Source organism: Semicossyphus pulcher, unplaced genomic scaffold (assembly GCF_022749685.1).
Source record: "Semicossyphus pulcher isolate SPU_LCO1_2020_fin unplaced genomic scaffold, fSemPul1.0.p SCAF_6, whole genome shotgun sequence".
In the NCBI taxonomy this organism is placed as follows: Eukaryota; Metazoa; Chordata; class Actinopteri; order Labriformes; family Labridae; genus Semicossyphus; species Semicossyphus pulcher.
Window position 1 is genome coordinate 23,115,731 of NW_027211737.1, and position 26,288 is coordinate 23,142,018.

Sequence of the window (26,288 nt, forward strand, 5' to 3'; positions counted from 1 at the left end):
CTGAGATGTGACTTCACCACTTAACAACCAGATAGCGCCATCGTCTGAGTAAAATACCGTAACACAATAACAAACCTCTCTCTGCATTTTATACTGGTAAATTGGTCGCACCGGTATACAGGACGCAGCCCACTTTTAAGATGAAAAAATTTATTAAAAGTGCGTCTTATACACCAAATTTTACGGTATATTCCAGATTTTACCTGTATCGCACTGTTAGGTCTTTAAGTATGGCGAAAAGCAGGCTCAAACTAGTCTGCACATTGGATGTGAAAGTGGGTATAACAACTCTTATGTATACATTAACAAGTTAAAACATTTCATCATCATTTGGCCAGCCAATTACTGCCACATCTGACCATGAGCACAGCAGTCAAACCCTCAGAGCACACACTAAGGGCAGTGCATGTCTCTCACCCATCTCTCTCTTTACCCTCATTACATGACAGAGGTTTTTGGCATTGGTGTCTGTAGACTCATCATCATACTTCTGCTCTGCACACATCTTCAAACTGTGCGGAGGGGGAGGTGTTAAAGAGACCTCTGGCCGCATTTGTCACCCGTTAGTTTCATCCCGGTGCATTGTGCTGCTGCGTTTGACTGGACTGTTTAAACGTTTCCTGATATCGGGGAACACAAACAAGCAGGGCTACCGGCCTGCTGGGGAGGATAAGGAATGAAGGAGGAAACGGAGGCCATTCTTCTCCTCGTGTGACAGGAATTGTGTTGGAACAAGCACCTGTCACCTCCCAACAATGACCGCAGAGGGTCCGGGCAGAGGGAGAGACAGGAGAAGGAGACGGAGTGATGAGGGAAAGAGGGCACCAAACTGTAGAGGAAAGTGGATCAGTCTGTCCAACTAATTTCCCTCCCTCTCCTTTCTTTTCCTCTATCCCTCCCACTCTCCTCACTCTCTCTGCCCCATATTCAAACAACTGAATTACGTTCCAAAACAGGCCCAGATAAACATCTGCATTTCGCATTGATAATCAGGTGAAGCAGCTGCCGAGGCTCTCCTATTGGCCTTTCCTTCAGCTGCCTCACTCTCTCTCCTCTCCTGTCACCTTCATCTGTTCTGTTTTCCGCACCAACTTGTCACCCATGTTTTTAAATAGACAAAGAGCAGCAGCATCCCTCCGTCCTTCAGACTCCTCCTTCACATACCCTCTAAACAGCCAGACAACAGGAATGCTGGGCACAGCAGAATCCCACTCCTACATTCATGATAAAGAAAAAAAATCACTTTTCAACCTTGGTTCACCGTCCTCTGCGATTATAGTTATCCTTTCCATTTCTCGGTGTGTGCCTCTTACCTCTCTGTCCTTTAGTTTCATGGCCAGAACCAGCTGGTTGCGGTGGTTGGTCAGCGCCTCGCGGTAGTTCCCCTTGGAGAAGAATGCCGAGCCCAGATTCCCATGAGCACGGCATTCCCCTGTTTGGTCACCTGAAGGGGGAAAACCAGCAGTGATGAGAGGCCAACAAAGCATATTTACAATACAGCCTACATGATTACAAAGCAACCGGTGTTTATTTCACATCATCCCACGGCCACTGTTGAACAGGGATGTGATGAACCACATCTATGCAGCTGCAGCCTTAAAAGGGAAAGTGGTCGTTCTCGGTTCTCCACAGTAGAGCGGCTTCCCTGACAGCTGGTTCTGTTGATCTCGGTGCTCCAGAGGGTGAAAGGGGAAAGCCTTATTATTTCTGCCTGACAGAGAGGCCCCACAGACAGGGCCAAAGTAAAGCGTGAGTCTCTGTGCTGCACCTGAGAACCTCAGCTCCTTATCTCCAGCTGCTCTGCCCAGTCATGTGTCAAACTGTGTGGGGGTGAGTGGACTGGAGCCAGTCTGCGCTTCTCTCTGTTTTCTTTTTTTCATCCTTATCTCACCATCTTAAGATTTTTCTTCCCCTCACTGTCTCCCTCTCAAACCCTCTCTTCCTCCTATATTAACACCCACGCAGAGTATTCATACTCACAGTAAGTAATATCTATTTTGAGAACAGAAATGGGTCATTCCTTTTCGTATTTTTTTTTTGTTGCAGATTTGAATGATCTCAGATTTTGGTGCAAGATGCCAGAATGAGGAAAAGGCTTTATTAGCCTCAGTAACATGAGTATGTTGTGTTATCACACTGATGAGTACACATAAAGTTTATCATATCTAAACCTTTAGCTGAGGATGTTAGCATACTATCATTTGCTAATGAGCTTAAAACAGATGGTACAGCAGGGGCTGATGTGTCAATCATATTTAGTCATGAAAACAAAGAATTGGACAAGCAGCAGGATTAATCTCTGGGGAACATAAAAGTTTTAATAAAATTTGATGGTGATTCATCTAATGGTTCAGAAAGACGTTGCCATTGATAGTGCCAAAAATATGCTGTTTAAAATATGTGCAATTGTATTGATCACTGCTAAAATTAACTGCCCACAACTTAGATAATGTATTCGACCTTTTGTAATTTATCAAGCAAATACGCCAAAACATTTGTGCCTTTCTCGGTTTCATTAAAAAGTCAATATATGACAATATTTGGACTGTTGGTTGGACAAAAACAGTCATTGTGATCTATATGTCACTTTCAGACATTTCCATGCTGGCCGATTAATCTTAAATTATTAAGAGTTTCTGGTGAGTGTGTTGTAAGCCTGATGGCTGCCCGGGGCTGATTAACACTCACCAGGGCCCAACAATGATTGTGTTATAAAATACATTTTTAAAATCTTTTTCAAACTACAGTTACAGTGGAGCAGCTCAGTCAGGCACTTGAAGGTCAAACATGTGCAATAAAGGAAAAATTGTGCATAGAGTGATTTAGCAATATCACATCACAGGGAGTGATGTACTGAATATCAGCACTGCTGTGATTTGGTCGTAGGCACGAGGCCGCAGGCGAAGGCCGAACTGAAATGAGACAGTCTTGCCTACGAGAGCAGGACCTGTTTGTGTCACCAGCTGTTCCCGCCCTTACCCTTGCATCACATAGAGCTGCTCCTGTTACCTAGCAACAGGTAGCTAGCTGGCTAACTAGCTAACATCATGTAACTTCACCTATTATTTTAAAGATAATTGAAAGTTTCAAGGCTCCTTTGTTTTGTTTTTTAGCATTTGTATCGTCAGCTCAATCATTTGATTGAGTTAAAACCAAAAACTTTACATTCATAAGTGTATTCCTCTGATGTTTAAGAGTCCGCCATCTCGTCTGAATTGGCGTGAAAAGAATCTAGGGATACTTTGGGCCACAATGGATGCACCCGATGGATCCTTCGTGGCTCGGGAAAAGGACGACGCATATGTTGGTCCCATCTGAAGGAGCCTTCTAAATGGGACAGCCTTTGACGTGCAGCTGTGACGCAATCCGCCTTCAAATGTGGACTTCTAAGGATGCAGCGCCTGAATTGGGACACAGCTTGTGTCTACAGGTTACCACAGATCAGCTGTTTTTTATTTATTTGTATGTTTGAATCTATCATCAACCAGTAAAATAGGAGTCTGCTGTGTGATTCAGAGTGGGTTGTTCTCTGTTCTCTGTGGGTTGTTATTATGATTAGTTAATCTACGTTTCTATTCCTTCTTTGCCCAGTTCAGGCCTCTTACCTAAGGTCTTGGCCACCTCCAAGTCCTGCTGCATGTATCCGGTGCTCTTCTCCGTGTTGCCCAGGGACCAGTGGGCGCTGCTGAGGGCGGAGAAGACGGAGCCTCGTAGCTTGAGGCTGCACGTGCCGATCTTCAAAGCGGCTTCCAGCACCACAACAGAGGCTGTGTGGTGGCTCGCTGTCAGCAGCTCCTGGCCAATCACAGACACCACCACAAAGGGACTTTTGTCCAGCTTCATCTTTTGCAGCTGCTGATAGGTGGGCTCCAGAGACTCTGTGCAGGAAGGACATGAGTAAGACAGAGATCAGAAACAGACTCTAAAATATGCCAAAACATAACCTTGTGCTGACACAGTGACTGACAACATTATCTGACGTTGATTGCAGTAAGTGTGTTTACCGACCCTGACAAGCGTGACTGCTGTCTGAATTCAGATTCTGCCTCTCTCCAGTAGTGGTTGTGCTTTGTCTGCTTGGGTAAGCATAGCCTGTAGCCGGGCTGAGTGACGGCTTTTACTGACTATTTGACAAAAAGTCAACACATGAGCCATTTTTCTGCTCACTCTCCTCTGACTGGGGTAATCTCTGGCAATTTCCAACAGCGCTTTACAAAAGTAGCACAACTTTAAACCACTGTGGGCAACTGTTTTTACAAACCACACGGCAAAATGATATTTCTGCCTCCTCTTTGTGTCGGGTGATTCGGCCGCTTAAGAGAATACAGATGGCTGAGCGGGTTTTGAGATAGAGTTTAAAGAGTGACGGGGAAACTAATGCAGCTCATGCACAACAGTCGCAGCAGCAGATGAATGCAGAGCAAAGGAGACACACAAGGTGACCTTTGAAGAGGCTGAAAATGCACACAATGACATAAATCAATGGTGGGCCACGCGGGATTCGGGATCCACAGCCCCTCCAGATTACAAAGCCCTCTGGCAGACACCAACATCGAACAACAGGAAGGGGGGCAAGGGAGGCACGCCCAAGTGTGTGTGTTGGCGTCTTTGTGTGTATTGATGTGTTTGTGTGTGTCAGTGTCTATTTGCATGCATGTACAGGAGGGTATCAGGGGGATTCTTTATCCTCATGGCTCTGTATCTGCAAATATTTTGAGCTGAGATGCTACTAATTAGGTCAAAGCGCTGTACAGGAGCCTGCATGGTGATACTGTGCGATGTGTCTTTTCAAAATAAGGCGCACACTTTCATAAAACGCTTCTTTCATTTGTTTAGACAAACATTTAAGCATCGCAGTATGTGAACAAACTCAATAGTTCTTGGAAACACACACAGATGCTAATTCACCTAGACACACCCACACGCACACGCTCACACACGATACGAGACGCTTCCCCGTACAGGCTCTCAAAAGCATAACTGATGATGCTCTTTCAAGAGCAGAGCTTGTGTTCCAGCACTTGGCAGAATGTCGTGCTCACAGAGACGGTGCGTGCATATAATATCCATTCATAGCTTGTAATTGCCTTCAGAGTGACACCGAGAGCTGAGTCATAAATCAAACAAAGAGAGGAGCGTTTTTAAAAAGGAGTCATGGCTGCTGCATTCATAAACAGGGAGTTATGACAACATCAGAGTGTGTTGTCTCACACGCGCACACAAAGTCAAATTCTAAAGTGTTTACTGAGTCTCGTATTGAGATATGAAGCAGGAATAAAATCCTCGTCCTCATTGACATGCACCCAAAAAACAGTCATAACAGAGAGCAATTTGGCCCCCATTGATCCGCCTCTTTTTCTTTTAAGAGAAGCTTTTTTTAATGTTGTTTTTGCAGCCAGAGCCACACCTTAATATCATATCAGTATATTTGTGAGCGGATACATATCTGCAATGGACCAAAGAATTATTCTGCCTGCAACCTCGGGGGAATAAATAAGGATGCTTTGTACTCTCTGTCCTGTTTTTGAAGATGCATACTCAGTGGGTAAAAACAGGAAATACAGTAAAAGCTTCAATATGTTAATAATGTTATTCTTAGCGTTTATAGTGAGCCCCTACGGCCAAACAAAATCATATGATAAAACGATTATTACCATGCTTTCTTATTCAAATTAATACACAATGCAGTAACCAGTATACCAGTATATGCATGAGATGAAACTACTCTGCATAACTTCGACAGAATAGGGCAGGTGATATTGTAAATGTTTGTGTATATGACTTATAAGGTTTATTTATAGGGCACTCATTGGCAAACTCCCTCCTTACTTGAGCGATCTCTTGTCTACAGACATTTCAAGCCACACAACCAGATCTCAAAATTGGGCCCCTTTAAAAATACCAAGGTGTAGGACAGAATGGGGGAAGACGGCTTTAAGTATTGCTGCACCAATCAAATCAAATGACAGGTAGGCTGCCCCGTCTGGTACCACTGTAACGCTTTTCAAGGGCTAGTGTCTGAACTATCGAAGGAAGGTAATTGCAACTGTTTTAAAGTGTGAAAATCTTGGAAGGGGCATGGGTTGCGAGCATAGACTGTATAAAAAGATGGACGACGTGACAGCTCCCTAAAAGTGAAGCCAAATCATCTCTAGCGCCCCCTGCTGACTGGCTGCAGTATAGGTCATAAAGCCCGCCTCCTCCATGTTAACAGATGGGACATGAGTCAAACTATAAAATCAAAATACATGGCAAATAAATGTTCAAACATGGTTTCTGTCATTATAGTTACATCCAATTTCCAAAAGTTAACTTTTAATTAGTTATTTGTTGCTGTAAAAAGGATGATTGACATCTCTGTTGAAAAATCCGGCTCCTGCAGCCAATCTGTTCCTGATTAGCAGAGTAGAGGAGGAACGGCGAGAAGAAATGTAACTAAAACAATCACAACAGTCATTCAAGTTTCCATATCTGTGAATGTTTGCTTCAGACCGACACAAAAAGCTGTTCAGCTGTTAAACACGCCGACGTGCGGGATCTGTTATTTTCTGCAAGTTAAGCGTGTGTTTTGGTTAGCGGAAGGGCTACGGCAGCTTCATCTGCTGATCTCTACTGCGCAGCTCTAGCTCTAAATGACGTCACCTTTGCAAGATGGCAGCGCCTGTCAGGGAGGCTATTTTGGCATCAATTTTCGTACAATGAGAGTAGATGGAGACACGTCGTCCATCTATATATAAAGTCATTGGTTGCAAGTATGAATATGTGTTTATGATTGTATATATAACTTTTTTTAAATGTGTTTATATGTGTATAATTTGATCTTTAACTTTACTTGTATTGCTGCAGGGCACCCCTGGAAAAGAGTCTCAGTGGGTCCTCCCTGCTAACATAAAGGATAAATACATAAAATATATTTGCATACAACTTTTCCACTTTCTATAGCACTCAGCACCAAGACGGTTGGTTGTGACTGAAGACGTGAATCTTTGAAAATGAGTCCTAAAATGCTCCTTTCATTTTTAAATTCTTAAATCTTCTTTTTTTTTTTGGACTTATTGACAAAAAATAGAAATTCAGAATAAAACCTCTCTTCTTCTTGCACTAATAATGTGATGCTCTATTGATCTCTGTCAGAATAATTCTCTCCTTTCAGGGAGGTCTGATGTCAGGCGTAGCTGCCGCTCCGGCGCTCACAGAATCAAAAGCCTTTTGCTCAAAGGCTCCTCAGCATGACAGACGACTCTGAACAAAGCTCCAAATCCTCCAGTTAAAGGACAAGCTTTTTAATGGCGAATGATCCCGCCTGGGTCAATAACTGTCACACTGAGAATCCATCTCCTCTGTGGTTCATCAGGAGGGATCTTCAAGTCAGAACCCCCTTATGAGTTAGCATACGTGGGAAACAATCCAATAATTAACGGCTAATGGACCCTTTGCACTCTCTCTGGACCCAATCAGCTGAACGAGAGACAGAACTGGAGCGGGGGATGAATAGCCGGGATATTACCCATGTGATTACATACATACTAAAACACAGCCTCATGTAGATAAAACTGTGAGAGGCTGATTTCCCACAGCTCGTTCAACGCCACAGATGGACTATGATGGTTGCGGAGGAGAAATTGCTTCCAGGATGATCGGAAGTGGCAGACGGAGAGAGGGAGAGAGATACAGTAAGGAGAGAGGGGTGAGATTGCACACGTTCCTGCCTGTGTGAGAGCCTTTTGTTGTGGGAAATACTGTACGAGTCACACGAGAGCACAACAGCTGCTTGACTCCGGCATAATGAGAAGAAACCTTGATCTGTGAGAGGGGGAGTGGGAGTGTGTGTCAGGGAGAGCGCTGCATTGTAAATGACACACTCAGATTTAGAGTATTACATATAATATTAAATTAACAGCGGAAACGGAGCAAGCTTTGATGAATTCACAGCACAGTGAATCCTTGAAGGCGCACGCCTTGATATTGTTCTCTGAGGCTCATTATTTGTCTTCCTCTATCCTCATTTATTTATTTGCTTATGCTGGATGTCGTCAGACGGATTTCTTTGCTCTAGGGTGAAAAATGATCATAAAGGTGCTTTGGGAGGACTGCAAACATCACAGCGTGTCGAGATGTCTGTGGTGAGATAAATGACTGAGATAAGTGAGCGCTGCAATCACAGCGAGATACGATCAGCTCTTTCTTGGCAACATGGCAGCAGTTGGGAATAATGTAGTATTTACAGAACTGAAGAAGAGATTTAAGTCTAATTACAGCAGGATTACATTGGCTTGTGTAATTACAATGTTGTTACAATCAGGTGAGGACAATGACTTCCTGTATGTATACGTTTATAGCGGTTGGCGAGACATATCTGGGTGTCTGAGTGATTTTCTGAAACCTTCCGCATCGCTGAACTGAGATTAAATTGGCAGGTGAGCCAATCAACAAGCCGAGTGTGCTATGAGGCAGATAAACACGTCTGGCGTCAACGTTGGAGCTCTTCCTCCTTGAAGGAAAGAAAGCACTTGCCTACCTTTCTCTTATCAGGGGACTTAGGCTGAGTAACACTGATTATCCTCCCTGTTTGCCGGCGTAACATTGATTATCGTCCCCCTGTGCCAGCAGCCCCTCTGAGAGGATCATTGCCCCTAATCCTTTGACCCAGCTACCTCTCCTCAACACACCTCAGATTAGGTTCTCCGCTGGTTGCCTGGCACTGTGGGAAATAAGGTAAACAATTAAGGGATTAAATGGCTTGGGCTAAATGTTGGTTCTTCCCTACTGAGAGGAACCATTCTGGTCCGTGATGCTCGGTTCTGGGCTCGCACCCAAAACCTCTTAGTTTTGGCTGCAGCGACAGGCTTATATACTCAATGTCGCTCAGATGGGCTCTCCATTCTTTAGTCTCTTTGCAACATTTTTTTTTTTTCGTCTGCATTTGCACACAAAAATTCAGAGGAGCGCTGGATTCAATCAAAGAAAGACTGATTCCTCAGCGAACAAAGCCCCTCGGAGCCGCTGATCTCATTGTACAGTTCAGTGAATTTGGGATTATAAAACAAGGCCACATTTTTTCACAGGCTCAGGTTTTAGCTCCTCTTTGAAAAGACATGATGACAAAGCAAGACTGCGGGATGACTAAGACCGCGTTGGCAGGTCAGTGCCACTCAGATCTGAAGAATATTCAATCCTCTGCAGTGGTCATGTGGAGAAAAACTGCTGCCAGGTTTGTTTTGAGGCTCATTAGGCCGGCTCACGCTGATTACTCATGGGCAATCAGGTCACTGCAGTTGGCCGACACAACCGATTATAATGCACAACAGGCAGAACACATTTGAGTAACAATCTTGGCTTGAATGCACTACTTATAAATCCACTCAGCTTTGGAAAAAAAGGCTTACACAGGGGCAGGCGCAAACAATGGCATTAGTGTTGGATGCTCATTAAGATAACGAGATATCTGTGCGCGTGATCAGCCCGACTGACAATAAGATACGCTGAAGCTGCAGGCGTCAGGCCTCGGAGTCCGGAGGTACGTACTTGACACCAGCAGTCAGTCACAGAGACAGAAAGACAGACGCATGGAGAGATGGCCTGCCTGCTGAACGGGTAAAAATCTGACAGGTAAAGTCACCTGAACGTGCTTATTGACTGACAGAGTGTGGGGATTATCTCAGAGACAGGCGACCAAGCAGATGCGGGACAAAACATGTAGAGATGGTGACACATGAAAACCTGTCAACTCGGGATGCACGATACTTGATTTCTTCCGATATCCGATATGCTATATTTTCCAACCTTTTTTGCTGATTTCGTTACCGATACATTAGCCACATGTCTGTTTCCCAACTAATTGCAGAGAACACAAAGTCTCCCCTGTAGTGGAACTGACATCATGCCTACTCTTATTGTAGTGGCCAAAAACTGCCATACCACAGACATCTTGCACCCTTCTTGACACGTTATAAAAAAGGTCTGATCACTCACGTTTCTGAGCGCACCTGAATGCAGCATCCCCCCGAAACATGGCAGTAAGGGAGACATGCCCGGACTTGTTTACTACACCTACTAGGGAGACATCAGTGATCGCCAACCGGCTCTTTTTATCATGTGTGCGTCCATGAATGTGTAGGTTAGTTCTGCACTGATGTTTATGTTACACTCTGTTAGCGCCGGCTTTTCCGTGAGTGTATTTTGGGCGTGTTTGATGTTGTTAAGTCTGGTGAAATGTGAGCTAACTGTTAGCTAGTTAAGAGTTGTGAAAATTGTTTAACTTCTGTTCATTGGCTCGAGTTTCTGTGACTTTTTAGTCTTCATTTATATATTGTTGATAACTTTGCGCAGGCAGAGTTTATGTGGGACTATGTCAAGCTTTTTTAGGAGCATTTAGGCAGAATTAAAGCATTGCTTTATCGGTGGAAAATATCGGCAGAAAAATGATATGTCTGCTGATGCCGATATGTCATTTTAAAGCCATTATCTGCAAATACCGATAACATGCCGATAATACTGTGCATCCCTACTGTAAAATCACACATATGATCATAAGCGCCGACTTCACATCTTACCTCGTAATGGCGACTTCATGGCAGCTTCCACCATGCCCACCAGTAGCTGCAGGCTCTTGGGGTCCTGGGCCAGCCCGGAGGCGAAGGCGGCCAGTGCGTCCGCATGGCGTCCAAGGTACTGAAGGGCAACACCCTGTCGGAAGTATGCCTGCAGAGAGAGAGAGAGAGAGAGGGGTAAAATAAAGAGTCATCAGCGCTGTAGTCTAGTGCCACAGCATGGGGCTTTATACAAACACTTTAACAGACACACTCATTTCACGCCATTTGCATTTTTTCCACTTGAGTAGTTTCCTGAACATGGCACCTCTCTCCATTGTATTCCCATAATAGAGTGATCACTGGGTTTTTTGTACTTGTTAATTGGATTATAAGTTTTACATAAATGCACATGTTACACTCTGGCTGGCTGCCTTCTCAGGAGCAACTATTGTTTTTCTACTTGATAGTTTTTTTCTTGTGTTTGCTGTGGGAGCGAGCTGCACACGAGGAGAGCGCTGGGATTTCTTTTTTGGCTGTGTTGGAAAATAAGCAAGGAGAAAGACAAGAGAGAGAGAGAGAGAGAGAGAGAGCTACTTACTGAAGTCAGTCTGTAGCTGAATGAAAGCAAACCCATAAATACTTGAGATTGTGCATTCCCTTTGTCAGGGCGCACTTATAAAACAATAACACAACTGGCCGCAGTCTGTTTTTGCCATCTTTTCTACATCAGACGTGTAGTTGTGCCGTGTTTTGGATACGTGACTCGCTCTTCAAGCAGACAAAAAATTAACTGCATTTGTCATCCAAGTCACATTGTTCCTCTGAGACATAAACTGCGTGCTGCTGACATACTGTTTCTTTCTGCAAGAGACTAAAATATTTTGGAACATTCCTCAGATTGAAAACTAAAACAGACGCTGACTCGGGGATCCAAAGCGCCATCAATATGTTTTTTTTTCTCTTCTTCAGCATGTCTGTTTGGACCCACCAGAGAAAAAAACATGTTTTATCCAAGCAAGTTTGTGACTCAGTATGTTTGTGTCTCATCAGACAATAATCCTAGGGAGTTGTTAAACGTGACTCCGGTCTAGACTTTGCAGCAGCGAGAGAGATGGAAGTAGATGCAGCTCATTATTCGCCCATCCAAACCACTAAATCCCCCCCATGAGGGAGCAAAGTGTCTCTCCGAGCAGTCATATCTGGGCAGGAAACGCACAATTACAGCAGCAAAGCTTTGGAATCAGGAGGGATGAGCAATATGCGTGGCAAAAACATTAAAGCCATCAGTCCTGTCCTTTCTTTTCTGGTGTCTTTGTGTGTTTATGTGTGTACATGTGAGGCAGCGGAGGTCCACCACCACACTTAGTTGGCAGTCACTCCACTCACAGCTTCCAAATGTGACACGAGGGCTAATTTGCCATTAGCATCTAAGAGGCCTTTTCATTAGTCTTCCCAAGCTTCTCTGTTAGCACGGCGAGGAAGTGAAAAAGGCGGGGAGGATTAGGGAAAATGAGACATGACATCGAATTTATAGAGACCAGTAATTAATTTTGCCTCTGTCCGAGCACCCCCACTGACTACCAATCTCTCCCCACCTCCACGTCGCTGCCTCCCGCCGCTTGCATCACAACATCATAGAAAATGACGAGGACAGAGATTAGATTCAAAGCATTAACCTTTGTTCTAACACTGTTATTATATGAGGGCAGAGCAGGCCAGGCTAGCCGCTCAATATTAATCGCATCTTGTGGCGGTGGAGTTCGGGCAGGACGCTTGGGCGAGAGTGGAGAGGCCCACAAACGTTTCGCCCGCGGGAACAAAAGACATTTAAAAGCACTTCTCCCTGTGATTTGATTTAGCCTACAATATGACCAGAGATCTTTCTTTCATGTTTTTAAGCGGCGGCCCCTGACTGAGGCCGCAAAGAAAAGAGGACAGATTGATAAAAGAAGGCTCCCTTCATAGAAAAAATTGCCATCTCCTTTAATCCTTTTATTTTACCCTGTCCTGTCCTACATTGAGGAATAGACTGGGAGTGCATTAAAATACTGCAAACACAAGCAGGAGAATAAATGCATAAACGAAAGAGGCACGGCAAAAATGACAGAATCAATGAGCCGTAGAGCCTTAAAGGATTTTTTTTCTTGCATTAATCTCCTAGTGCCTTCAAAACCCATCATGTAGCTGCACAAAGACATACTCATGATATAACCTCAGCCTTTGCATAATCCAACAAGTCAATTCAGCCAGTGCTGCTAATAAAACAGAAGGTCCACTCGAATTTACATGACAGTATCTGAGTGCGAGCTCAGGATGGCCCCAACAGAGGACAAAGCGGTGGGAATAACACCGACTGGTTGATTAAGATATAGCCGTGAGTGATTATGGGGGAAAGAAAATTTTACCCCTACACAACATTTTTTTAATTCACGCTTAACAGGATCTTTTCTAAAAACACAGCCGCATCTGCTCAGAGCTGCTGCTCCAGTGATTAGCACAGCCTCCAGCTCTTACCCAGACAGAGAGAGAAATTAAGAGAAAGAGATGGAGTAGAGGGGGGAAAGAAAGAGAGAGGCTCCACAGATTAACGTGCATTACATACGCAGCAGAATGAAACAAGTCAGCGCTTCATCTTTCAGCCAAAAGCATGACGCGTATGTGAGTGGGACTCCTCCAAAGGCAAAGGTCTCACTGCGAACAGGCCCTCCTGAAATGTGACGCATCTCTCTGGCATCCTGTTCAACATGACACCCACAAAACTTCTAATCATGTGTTTTTGCCTGAAATTCAATCCAGAGGTAAATTATTGAACCGACCTGCATCTCTGCCTCCTCTACTTAATGCAGCAATGTGCTGATGCCGCAGAAGAGTGGATCGAGCGGAGGGGTTTGTCGTTTCTACCCGTGGGTAAAACTCTGGGAGTTCTAACGCGCATGTGTGTCAGTGCATGTGTGTTAATGTGTGTGTGCAAAAGAGAGCGAGGAGAAAGAGAGAGGCTGGAAAACACATACGAATAAGAGAGAGGATAAAAGCTTCTCTTGTTTCTCCAACTTTTTAATATTTCATGAATGCTTGTTTGATGTAGCTTTAAATATTCATGTTTTTATGCTTAGGCGGAAGAGGGAAATGATGCAAAAAAAAAAAAAGTTATTCACTCTGGTACGCTGCGCTCCACACTGAGGGGAACTGAGATTCATCACACGCTAGCAACAAGCTAATGCACAGCTCAGTCACATATGCTCTTTCTTCTCTAACAAGACACTTACAATGAAACATGGACAGTTTTCTGTCAGTGACAGCTCTGTTGTTCACAATAAGGCTCACAGTCGGAGCAGCTGAACTGAAAGTTGACAAGATTAAGATGTGAGTTTGGCGCAAGAGCAGCTGTTCTTTTTCTATTAGCAGATTAATGCCCCTTCTTACGCCCTTGCCCCCCTCTTAGGCTCCTCTTCAGCACGCTGTAACCTCAGGGGTGTCGTCAGCCCCCGGGAGCATGTCTGTGTTTGCACTCAGGATCTGGGCCTAACAGGCTTAAAGGAAGAATTCTCTGGAAAGATGTACCAAATGGATTTGAACAAGGAAATGGATGGCGAGGTAGATACTGTATCGACACACTAAGGAGGACTACAGTCCTCATCCAGCATCTTAAAATACGATGCACGTTGACATAAACCCACAGAAAGGGAAAATCTTGCTCAATAGATGGTTGCATTTGTAATGTATAGTATAGACTGTATCTCAGTTTGTTTCTAACACGTTCTCACTCCCAGCTGTGGCCCTAATCTTCAAAATACGATGATCAAAGTTACCCTCCAGCGTCAGTTTGGCTCATGCAAGGCTCCACAGGCAAGTTAGCTGCTATAAATATGCAACGTCCAGTTAGACTTCCAAAATAAAGCAGTCACGAAAGCCTTAATAAACAAGCAACAGTCGGTAACATTTTCAATATGAAGATTGTGATAAACTTTTCATATCTTATGACTTTTAGACGAACAACAAGCATCAACATGTGCAAGTTTGTTTGTGACTTGGTTAGATCTCGATAAAAGACGATGGTTTGAGTGTAAATAAATAAATAGGTACGTGCACTAGTTATGTAACATCCATCCATCCATTATCTATACCGCTTATCCTGTTCAGGGTCGCAGGGGGGCTGGAGCCTATCCCAGCTGTCAATGGGCGAGAGGCAGGGTACACCCTGGACTGAATGCCAGACAATCACAGGTCTGACACACAGAGACACAACCTTTTACGCTCTTACTCACACCTACAAGTCGCCAATGAAACTAACGAGCATGTCTTTGGACTGTCGGAGGAAGCTGGAGTACCTGGAGAGAACAAACGCACGCACATGGAGAACATGCAAACTCCACACAGAAAGGCCCACTACGCCCAAACAGGATGCGAAGCAGGAACCTTCTACATAACTTATAATGTAAATAACGCCCAATGAGTGGCGTAACTAATGAATACTTCTTAAAGAATTTACTGTTTGTTTAAGGCGGGAACAGAACCCTCTTTTACTGGATGAAAGTCTGATCTTTGTTTGACCCGTCCATATCTCAAGAATACTGATAATATAAAACAGACTTTCCTGCTCTTCATACAATGTAACCCGACTTTAGCGCTACATAAAGTAGGAGACAGTGTCCTGAAATGATACGAGAGGCCCAGCCTCATACTTTGACATGTTGGGCTACTGACCAAGCCGAGTGAGAACGGGCTGTCACTTCCATGAGATGTACTGTATGCAGGGCTTCCAAGACAAAATGCTTGCTAAACATAGCCAATCTTTTTCCACCCTGTCCTGAATCTGTAATTTTTAGCAAGAAATGAAACTGCCAAAGTAATGTGTGAAATGTTTTGTGTACTGGAACTGGAGATCTGCCCGTGTAGTCTGGTAATTTACAGACAGTAGAAGCTGTTTTCTTCCACCCATTCAGAGCAGTAAAATCTAAACTGTTTGTCTCTCTAAACAAACAGCATTACACCTCGCCCACCATGCACTCACTGAGCGGCATGCTCCAGCTGAGCTCCAGCAGCCTAAGGCCTTGTGAGCCTTGCTGTGCCCTGATCAGTGATCAGCAGTAATAGAGATCCTCTTAAATGTGGAAATCAATAGAAGCCGTGTAAGCTCCGTTTAAACCGTGCCACACCCTTCACCGCTGTAGTGTGTTTAGGGCGCCTGCTGCAGATGGTTTCTGTGATCACCCACAGGGCGCTTGGTGCCAAGCGACGACTCTGAACAGAGCTCCCGCTGGCGACATAATGGAACCCAAATCAGACCATCAAAAAGGGACAGCAGGCAGCAAATACAATGCACACACACACACACAAATACAAACGGAGGAAAAATACATCAATAAATCCCCAAGAAAACCACCCATCTGTCTTCAACAAACATGTATTACTTGAAATCAGCTTTCCACACAGGCCAGAAAGCTGGGATCAGATTAGCACTAATGGTGTGACAGGAACAAAGGGATTTCTGCCTTTCCTTGCCCTGTTTCTTGGCTCATAGGTGTCGTTGCCTGGTTTTCAATGTGACCCAGAAATGTCATGTGTCGACCGCGGTTTCAGACATGTGCCTCCGCCAAACATTGCAAATCTCTGCCACTACACTTTCAAGGTGACACAGCCGATTCGCAGGGTACACAAAATGTCAACTGCTTAATTTAATATCCAGGGATAACTGTCGGCCATGACAAATTAGCTAGGAGTGCGGCTGAAGAAAAAAAAGTAAAACGGAATGATTGCTGCTTTGAGCCTTCTGCCCTTCAACATGACGAGCTGGAAGCCACAGCAGAGCACAATGGAGGATAATTAAATCTACTCCTGAAGTCAACTCACGGAGTTTCTACCCATCTTCATCTTCTTCCCCCTGCATGCACAGATCTCTTTCCCCCAGGACTGAAAAGGTCTGAGGTCGGTCCTCACAGAGGTGGAGGTGGGGGCATTACACCCCTTGCCTCAGGCCGAACATGAACCTCTGGCCCTGAGGTCACTGGGATGGAATCATGACACAGCTGCCTGTCTATTACCATCTCCCAAATCTAATAAGCCCAAACCCTAAACCAGCAAGCACCCCTGACCTACATCGATCAGAGTGTGTGTGTGTTGTTGGTGAGAAAAAACACTGACAGTATAATTTTTCCTCACACTGACTGAAGGATTTCTGCACTAATCCAGCTAATCGATGAAGAACTGGGCTTTTTTGTTTTGCCCGATGTGCTGACTCGGCGAGCTTTCGTAGAACAGCCGTGGTCAAGCCGACAGTGAGTTTATGTTAACAACATAAGGCACATCAAAGGTGCGTGTTAAGCACTTATTCAAGTCAAACTGAGGCACCTTACAATCTGCATGTAGGTAGACGCAGTAAAATATTTATGATGCATTGATGTATTCCTCCCTGAGGGCGTTGTAGACTCTGGTGATTGCTGTTCCGTCCTTAATTAGCCCATTAGATGAGATGGCTTTAATGAGAGCAAATTAAACTGATCATTCTTTGTGGAGCCGGCAATTAAAGGGTAAATGTTTCATTATTCAGTAAGTGGCAACAGTAAGAACCAGGTTGCCTTGTAGATGCTTCAGTGTGAGAGGCATTGTAGTACTCTCTCATGGCTACGAGGAATCGATTATCCCGCTCACATCAAACTGGCAGCCGGCGCAGGACTTCAGATTGGAAAAGGTCATAGTCAGGTATGTGGAATCAATGCCGAGCTCTCTGTATTCACTGTGTCTCCCATTATCAGGCCGGGGGGGGGGGAGGGGGGGGCTTCACGATTTCTAAAAACAATTACAAGTCAAAGAGAAGCTTCAATAAAGAAGGTCAGGGCTGGAGATCTAGGAGGTGTCATGCGGTGCACATCCTTTGTGACAGTCGAAGCCAAACAGAAGGGAAAAACTGATATTGCTCGTTTATCACAAACAGATGAAACAGCACAATAGTGGCATGCTGTGGGGTCGTGCAGTGACATGCTGTCACAATACACTGTTTGGCAGAGGGAATTCAATTTTCTTTCCGCTGCGTGCACGTCCACCACAACTGACGGTTTTCACAAAGGAAACGGAGCAATGGAAAGTGATAAAGCAGCAGATAAAATGGCAACATGCCTGTGGCCCATTCCAAGCGCATTAATTCCTATGTTAGAAAAAGCACGTCACACACTTCCGCTGATGATTTATAGCCTGATTTGTCACATGGATGCAGCTAGCATACTTGCATTCGTATTAGCATCTTAAGAGTGTTGAGATGTGAGGCTGAGAGGGTCAGGGTGCTAAACAGATTTCCGCGCCCCTCTCGACGATATCCTTGGCTCGGCTCTGGCTGAGCATTGCGCACGAACCCAACAGCCACAGGGGCTGACTCTCAATTAAAGTGGGCATTAATTACTTAAAGGAGCTTTAATCAATCAAGGCCAGATGGTGGACCTGAAAAAGAGAGCAAACTCTAGGCCACAGAAGGGCTTTCCATCCGGACAGAGCTAAAGGTGGCCATAAAACCTACAAGGCCAACATGTTACAGAGAGCGTGTTTTAGCAACCAAGAAGCGGCTGAATATTTCAAATGTCATTTGATTTTCACGATGGAAATTCTTACCAATTAGCTAACAGCTGTCTCATTCAAAAGTGCAACAACAAGCTAGTGATACGACTAAAACTGACTTTTTGTTATACAAATTTGAGGTTCTGATTATGCAAAGCCAATGCCAATTGAATAAGCGGCTCTGACCATATGTGTCCCTGATGTGTGCAGCCCCACAGTGCCGACAGAAGAGGCTACTTGGCCCCGCTGCTGTACTCTGCTGGCCCCAGGCTCCACATCCTCCATCTTCATTTGTACTTACTTAATTGGCTTTGACAGTGAATTCAAGCATGGCGGAAAAATACCCTCCTCTCGGTAAACACTTGCTGAGAGACACATGTTCTCAACATGGGAAAGCGGGCATCTCCAGTAGCCATTAGGATGTGAAGTCATGTCCAGCTGACCTTCTCTCGACAACAAAGCAGGACGCTCGTAGCTTCATATCCAAACGCTGCTGCCAATCTCAACGGATGTATCGACAAAGGCTGAAGTCGTACAGAGCGCAACTTCCTTTAAGCCTGCGCACAATGAAATCTGTTTCAGCTGGCATTTTCTGAGGTGTGAAAAAATCCGCTGCCAAGCAGAAGAAGCTTTTCTCAGCCTGAGGTGTTTTATGGAGTTGGTTATGATTGCTTGCTTAGTTTGAAGACCCCAAAGAGACACAAAGTCCACCAAGTCATTACCCCCCTCACACTGTCACACAGTGGGTACAGCTCCTTGTCAGTGTCAGCACTTGTGTTGGGTTCATTAGGTTGCTCTGGCCTTACTGGGAAGTTGCTTCATCAAACAGGAGTCAGGCTGCCTGACAGCGTGGCTCCTCCAGAGCTGTCCTGCAACACTTCAAAAGACTCACAGTCAGCCTTTATGGAGGGCTCTAATGAAAAGCATGGCATGAGCCCCACTGCTTTTTGATTCTGCAAGTAAGGAGTCATACATGATTGAGTAAAGGCGAGCTGAATCGCAGATAAGACGCTAAGAGGCTGAGAGGACCGGAGAAAGAAGAGGGCCGGGTGAGGAGAGACAATGGTGATGTGGCTCAAAGGGTTAGACGTTACTTAAAACAGGGAGGAGGTGGAAATACTGAGGAAGGGGGTGAGAGAGGGAGATAAAGGGTCGCTCATGAAGGGGGCTCAGAGATAGAGGTGTTCGGATACAGATACCAGTGTCGGTATTGGCCTCTGAAACGCCAAAAATGCAGGTATCGGCAAGTGCTCCAGTGCATCGATCTGATGCGATTATTAACCCCTCCAGTTACTATAACAACCAACAATGCTGGATGCTAGCAGATTTGCCCTGGTATCAGAAGGGAACTATTATTGGCCATAATCAAGTCTTGGTATCGAGATCGGGAAGGAACATCTTGACTCCCTCTTGTTCTTTCTGCACATGTCCGGCGGCATCCAGGCGCTCACAGCTCTTTATTGTGTGTGACCTGTTTCTCCTTCCCGTCTCCCAGTGCAGCAGCAGCATCACTAAACTGGGCTGTTGTGGCTGCAGCCCCACTGCTTTGCCATGCTGGTGCACGCAGCCATCTCCCCAGCGATTACCAGATAAATGCACTTTAATTCACAACACACGCGGCGCGGGTTTATATATAGACTCGCTAATTCCCCCTCGGCCACACTGCAATATGAAGTCCATGCTGCACCAATTTAAGTGTGTGATGAGTCCCGCGCCGACAGGCTCCTCTACTTATCATATATATGACATGCTCCGGCACATTGCAGGGCCGGGGAAAATATTAGAAGCAGAAAAAAGGCGAGATTATGGTCGGACCAGTGTGGATTTTTCATTATTAATGAGGAGAGTCGTTTTCAGGCCTGCTGTCCTTTTGAGAATTATCGGTCAATCCCGGTGTAGTTGAGCTGAGCAGCAGAACCATTTCCACGGGAAATGTCACACCCACAGAGGGATAAAACATGCACTGCTGCAAATTTTAACAAGCACAATGCGGCTAATGCTACATTTTAGCAACAAGTAGTCACTATTTTAGACCCGAGTCCTGACAGTCAACTCCCATAAGAGGGCTAATTGGCAGAGTTCTACTGAGAGGAGGTGTCTGCCTCTGATAATACTGAGTGGTCCTGTAACACATCTGCACAGTCTGTGTAAGCTCATTAAACAGCAAGTTCCCTCCGCGTTCTTTGGCCATCACCATGCATCATTAATTGTGTCCGCCTGCTAATCACGTTAGCCGTACTTCTCCGGCTTTGATATCCGTCTCTGTGCACGCTGCGTGACTCGATGGCCTGTCCAGTAAAACGAGGAAGTGCACAGGCTTTCCACCTGTGGACACTTTATAGGAAGAAGAAAAAAACAGTGAATATGTTAATTGAAACTCCTCTGGCAACCGGTACCAACGTAAAAGCGATCCACCGCCAGAAAACACGCGCGTACACACTCGTCCAAAGACATACACACACACGCTGCAAGCCAAATAAAACCACTTGCTCAGAGCTATGAGTCATACTGTGGATGCCAACAATCAATGGGGCTCACCGCACCCAGCTGGCTGTAGTAGCGGAATGTATTAATTTTCTCATTTAGAAACAAATATATACTACAAATAGATTAATGGTGTTTGATCAGCCTGGCAGAGCGGTGCCAATTAGGATGCATGAATGGCAACAGGCATGATGTTTGATTTTTTTATGTGCCGTTCATGCTCTCAGCGTACGGCAGCTACTGAAACACTTAAATCGATGGAGTTAAAATGACAAGACATGACTACACATCTCACAGCTCTATTCAAAAGCACTGCGGCTCCGAGGACGGGGATGCATTACAATGAAGAAGGATAGAGGATGGAGAGGAAGAGGACAGGGGAGCCTGGCGCACAAGCGTAGAAAATTGAGGCTATGGTTAGCTTCGGACCAGGGAGAGGTGAAAGTGGCCCTCATTTCATACTACACAGAGTTTGGCAATTACTGGTGACAGCACCTCGCACCAAGACGGGGAAAAGATTGATCCGGACAAGCAAGACCCTGTTTGCTTTGTTAAAAGTAATTAATCACAGAGGCCACGGAGGAACGGGGCCTTGAGTGTTACGCCTTTCTGCTGAGTGTGTCCGTGTGAGCAGCCATATGTGAATATAAGTACATGCGCGTGTCGCAGCATACGTTTCTGCTCCGTGTATCCGAAACGGCCGAAGTGAAAAAGGATGGAGCGGGTTGGAGAGGAGAACTTTGGGGAAAAGAACAGGCTGGTGGAGGAAAGGGGGAAGGAATGGTTGAACATGTGCACGCTGCGCCCATTTATTCACATGCATGCACTCAAGAGGAGCAGCGGTGCAATCCATCATAAGAGTCCTATCCACACCCACTGAGCAGGGAGCTACAGTAAAGGGGAACTGTGGATAAAGGAGGGAGAAATGGGAGGGAAGAACTCGGCTTCTTTCACTTTCACTTTGCTTTAAGTGAAATGAAGGAGTTACATCGTCTGCTGCAGGTAACTCACTCTTCCTTAATGTGACATAAGCATCATTTGCACCACGTTAGACACCCTGCTCTTACTTGTGATTGAAGTCAGGAGATCCTGAGTACACTCACTGCTAATGCCTCCTATATTTTCCTGTTACCTGTCTCCTGCTAGACAGTTATCTAGCTGTCAGACAAATAGACCGTAATTATGGTTAGTGCAATTGTGTAAATTGTTGTGCTTGTTACTGATATAAAAGCTGAGAGAAAAAAGCTCACAGTGAAAACATGTTGTGCATACTGTAAATCCTGTAAGATCACACACATACACACACACACAAACACACAGCCCAGAAGCTACCAGACTCCCTCCTCCCCGCCCTTCACACTGCAGTGATAACAGCAGCAGGAGCCCAGAGACTCAACCATGATCAATACGAGCACACACACACATACTTACACTCAGGGGAGTCCAGTGATCCCGCAGTAGCTGGGGGTCTTAGGGGAATGGGCGTCACTGGGCGATGGGAAAATTGGATGTGAAATCGTGAGTGGGGTAGAGAAGAAAAGACAGCGGCAGGGCACGAGAATACTATGGGTGTTCTGTGGTGTCATATTTCTATCCCTAAGCTAGAGAGTTAGGAGGGCAGCAGCTGCAGCCGAGGAATGGCCGTGTGTTGAGAAAGCACTCATTGAAGTGTGTGCCGGGCAGCCGCAGGCCTGGACACTAATAGAAACAGAAGCCAGGGACGCCTCTGTGTCAGAGCCCCGGCTGAGCAGAATACTAAACTCTGCTCTCGTGCTAATGATTACCCGGAGCAAGGTGCAGGTCCGCAACACCACTTTGCAAATGAACATCAGCAAAAACCTGCACATTCAAATTAGCACATTGTCCGGGACCTCAACCACGGCTATACCTGGAGGACACAGTTTGGCTAATAAGAGGACTGATTCTCAGGCTAAAGCTAAATACAGACGGCTTAGTTTCTCCCCACTTCTCTGTGTTAACGCAACAGTTCGCCTGAGCACAGACCAGCAGGGTTGGGGGGGTTTTAGGAAGAGATGTGGCGTGATAAATGGTGAAAAGGCGCCGACCCCCTCTATATCGCAAAGGTGTATGAATTACCTATCAGGCTGCCCAGGGAGTGATGACCCCAGTCGATGTAGCCAACCTCAGCGCCATCATTTACTGAGCCACTAGCCCCTGTTTGAGGCCCTGCAATAACTTACACACACACACACACACCCTCTGGACCATTTACGCAGGACTCACTCTCATAACTTATCATTAGGTGGCTCTGTGTATGAGTGATGTTCTATTACTTAACTACAATACAGATATTGAAGCATATTATATCATGCTTACTGATGTAATTAGAACAGATGAGCATAGGGCCTCACACTAACACCAGTTTCATTCGGTTCTGTGTTTACTTGCAGTTTGTAATTGTCCCGTATTAGTCTTTGGATGTCAGAACAAAACAAGAGCACGCACTTTCATTCTTAGCTTATATTTTCTTTACTGCAATATATGTAACTGCTATGTGTGCTGGGAATATATGCTACAACATATTCCCTAACTATTTCCTGCTACTATGCCTCCTGCATCATTTATCATGTTGTGGCATTAAGATAACATCCTGCACTGAGCCATCTCCGAGTGCTGCTCTATGAATAAACTTCCTAATATCAGCCAGTGATGGCTCATTATGCCGGCCTATCATGTTGCGCCTCTTTTTAAGTGTTTTCTCTCTTGGGTAAAAAAAAAAAAACCTCCACATGCTGCTATGCTTTTTCTGTGCTGCTGGATTAAGTATCCTGTTTTAAAAATGTTTCTGCTCTCTGCTTTTTCTCCCTCCAGAGCCTGTGGAGATGAAGACAGCTTTGGAGTGTTCACAGAGAATTTCATTCAACCTGTAGTGCTTCATGTTCCCCCGAGGGAGTTTCCTCTGCCTCTGTCAGGGGTCTGAAAGCTAAACAACCCTGAGGAGAGGGCCAGGGAGCCACTCATCTACTGTACAAACATGGTAAGCACAGACGTGGTGGAGCGGCAGGCTGTTTACAAGGACGGCCAAGCAGAGAGATCACTCCTGATGACTCTCTGAAGAGCTCAGACGAGGATATGTTCATTTACAGCAGAGACAAACAGGTTCATACAGATTAAAATACATTCAAGCTTGGGGCTATGGTCTTACTGTTTAAGAAAACAACACTGTCTTAAAAGGGGGTTGTGCTGCTTCACAATAAAAGACATATATATAATGTCTAAGGCGGTGAAGTTTCAAATCTTTTCAGCTCAGTCTGCAGGCTGCTGTGAATGCCAGGTTTCACACAATGTTTTTCTACACGCTGCACTTTGTGACATCACAAAGTGCAGCCTCAGCAGGCTTCAGAGAGCTGGCCAATCAGAGGACAGTGGGCTTAAAGGGACAGAGGTGACTGAGTTGTTTCAGGCACAGGCTGTATGAGGGCCTGCACAGAGCACCAGTGTGAGAACTGTAAATGATGCTAAGCTACTCCAGCGGTATTACAGAAGGAAATATGAAGCTTGAAATTAGCATAATACCCCCCCTTTAAACTAACATTACTTTTAGATTATGTTGCGTCTTACCCACTTCCTTTAATAACAGTCTCAAGCCCACTCTCAAGTAACAGTATGAAAATGATTAAAGCTTCACATCTGCCAAAATCCTCTCAATTAGATTAAAAAAACAAACAGAAGCAAACAAAGCATGACACCAAACTTGGGTGAAAGTATTTCATTGTTTGTGTGTGTGGCACGTGTGTGTGTGTGTGTGTGTGTGTGTGTGTGCTCCCCTTCTTTCATCGCGTGAATTGTCTTATTAAACCTGTTGCCTGGAGAGACCAGAGCAATTACTCACTCCCTCACGCACACCTTTTGGACTTTGGGCCACATTCGATATGCTGCTCCAAATGTCACACACCTTAGCTGGCAATTAAACAGCACTCTCCCTCGGTGCCTCTTTTAATGGGCTTCCTCTACTAGAAATTAGAGCTGCAAGGTATTCTCATATCACATTACAATAAAGGGTATTGTGTTTTTATAGAGTATAATTACTATCTTGTTTGCAGATATTCGCAAGTTATTAAGCTCAATTAGAGTGACATGATATCATTCAGCAGGAGATGTGGGCAGCCGGTTGTATTTTCTACTTGATTGGCATTTGTGAGCTTCAACACTGTTAGTATGGAGGAGGTTTTGTTTTGCATCATTAGTATCATGTCACTGATGGTGCACAGCGAAGCCTGTAAGTTGCACAAAACATTTACGTCTAATCTTTTTAAATGTGTTGGAAGTTTACGCTTTTACAAAATATGTCCACAGTTTTTACAAAGCTGAAATCTTTTGCAGATTTCTCTGGGTTATCAAATCAATTATTTAGAGCACGGCTCGAAATGAGGATCCCTACTTTGCATATTCTCTTTGTCGTGACAGCAGAAACATTAGGCGATAATTACCAACAAGGAATCAAAACACAAGGTCAGAGCGCAGCCTCGTTTAATGAATACACCAGCCGGGTCAGCGTTTGACACCACTCTCCTGTCAAGGCTCATTCAGTGCGTCACATCCGCTGTTCTCCATCTATTCTGCTCACCCCGGTGTCACTCCGCGATGCGTAAAGTCCAATTAATAGACCAGTATCTATGCATGCGTGTCACCAAGGCAGCTGCCTCCCCCTCCTCCTTCCTGGGCACAGCTACAACGGGTGCTCAGTGTTTATGTCACCTCTTAATTGCATTTTTCCCCCATGGTAGAGGTATGGCTTTGTGCAGACGCCCCGAGGAAGAAAAAGAAGGTCAGGCTGCCAATTTGGAGCTGGCAGGTCGAGAGTAGAGGCAGCACTTAGTTTCGCTTGAGAAGAAAATGGAGGGCTGCTGCTCATCTATGGAAACCGGGACAAACAAAAGAGATAAGTGAAGGGGAAAGGCAAGACAAATCCCCCTCCTCTCTTTGCTGTCTTGCGGCTCTGGGAGAGTGACACCAGGCTTACAGAAAAAGTCCCATGCTGCACAGCTACCTGTGATTGAACAGGGACAACACAGAGCAGGAGAGGAAGATTTTCAGAAGGACATTCTAATGTCCTGTGCCACTGAGGATAGGCAAGGCACATGCACGAGAATCTCTCTCATATCCATTTAAAAGAGGGTAAATGGTCATAGAGGACTAATATTTGCACAATTAAGTGTGTACACTGAATTGTTAAAGCTTTGACCTCTTCATTTATTCAATTTAAGATCAATAATGCTGAAAAACAGAAGCGCTGTGCTATGCTTAGAACGTGGCAAAATATCTATCCTGATACGGTTACGACTCAGTTTACTCACTGCTACATACATACAGACGTACTTCTGCATATCAGTTATTAGTCAAAATTCAATGTACGTTTTTTTAAGTCGATTATTGAAACGACTAGTAGGGTAATTAATTGCACAATGACTTAATGGCTCTTATTTAGCTATCAGCTAAATAAAAGGAGGAAGAAGAAGAGATGAGAGGGAGAGAAAAAGTGTCTTAGGTGAGGGACTGAAAGTGTAAATGAGAGAAAAATCACACAGCGTGGTTTTGGACTGTTAAGTTGAATGATATTTAAAAGAGAGGTGTGTCAGATCCTTTTCTATAGCACTACACTGCTATAGCTATTAATGTCAAAAAACAATCCAACTCCGTCTAGCTAACGTTAACCAGCTGAGTAGCTAACAATACTATCTGTGCGAGTCTGCATCATCAACTAGT

General features: G+C 44.9%; 1 protein-coding gene across 1 annotated transcript in view; it reads right to left on the reverse strand.

The window, feature by feature from the left end:
- LOC138610013 (tetratricopeptide repeat protein 28-like) overlaps window positions 1–26,288 on the reverse strand; it is a gene marked incomplete at its 5' end in the record, with an annotated part of 185,820 nt that overhangs the window by 66,810 nt on the left and 92,722 nt on the right. Inside the window, 3 exons of the mRNA XM_069682715.1 lie at window positions 1,314–1,444; window positions 3,606–3,878; window positions 10,554–10,701. Coding sequence (XP_069538816.1) covers window positions 1,314–1,444; window positions 3,606–3,878; window positions 10,554–10,701 — 552 coding nt within the window. The remainder of the gene's footprint in view (window positions 1–1,313; window positions 1,445–3,605; window positions 3,879–10,553; window positions 10,702–26,288) is intronic.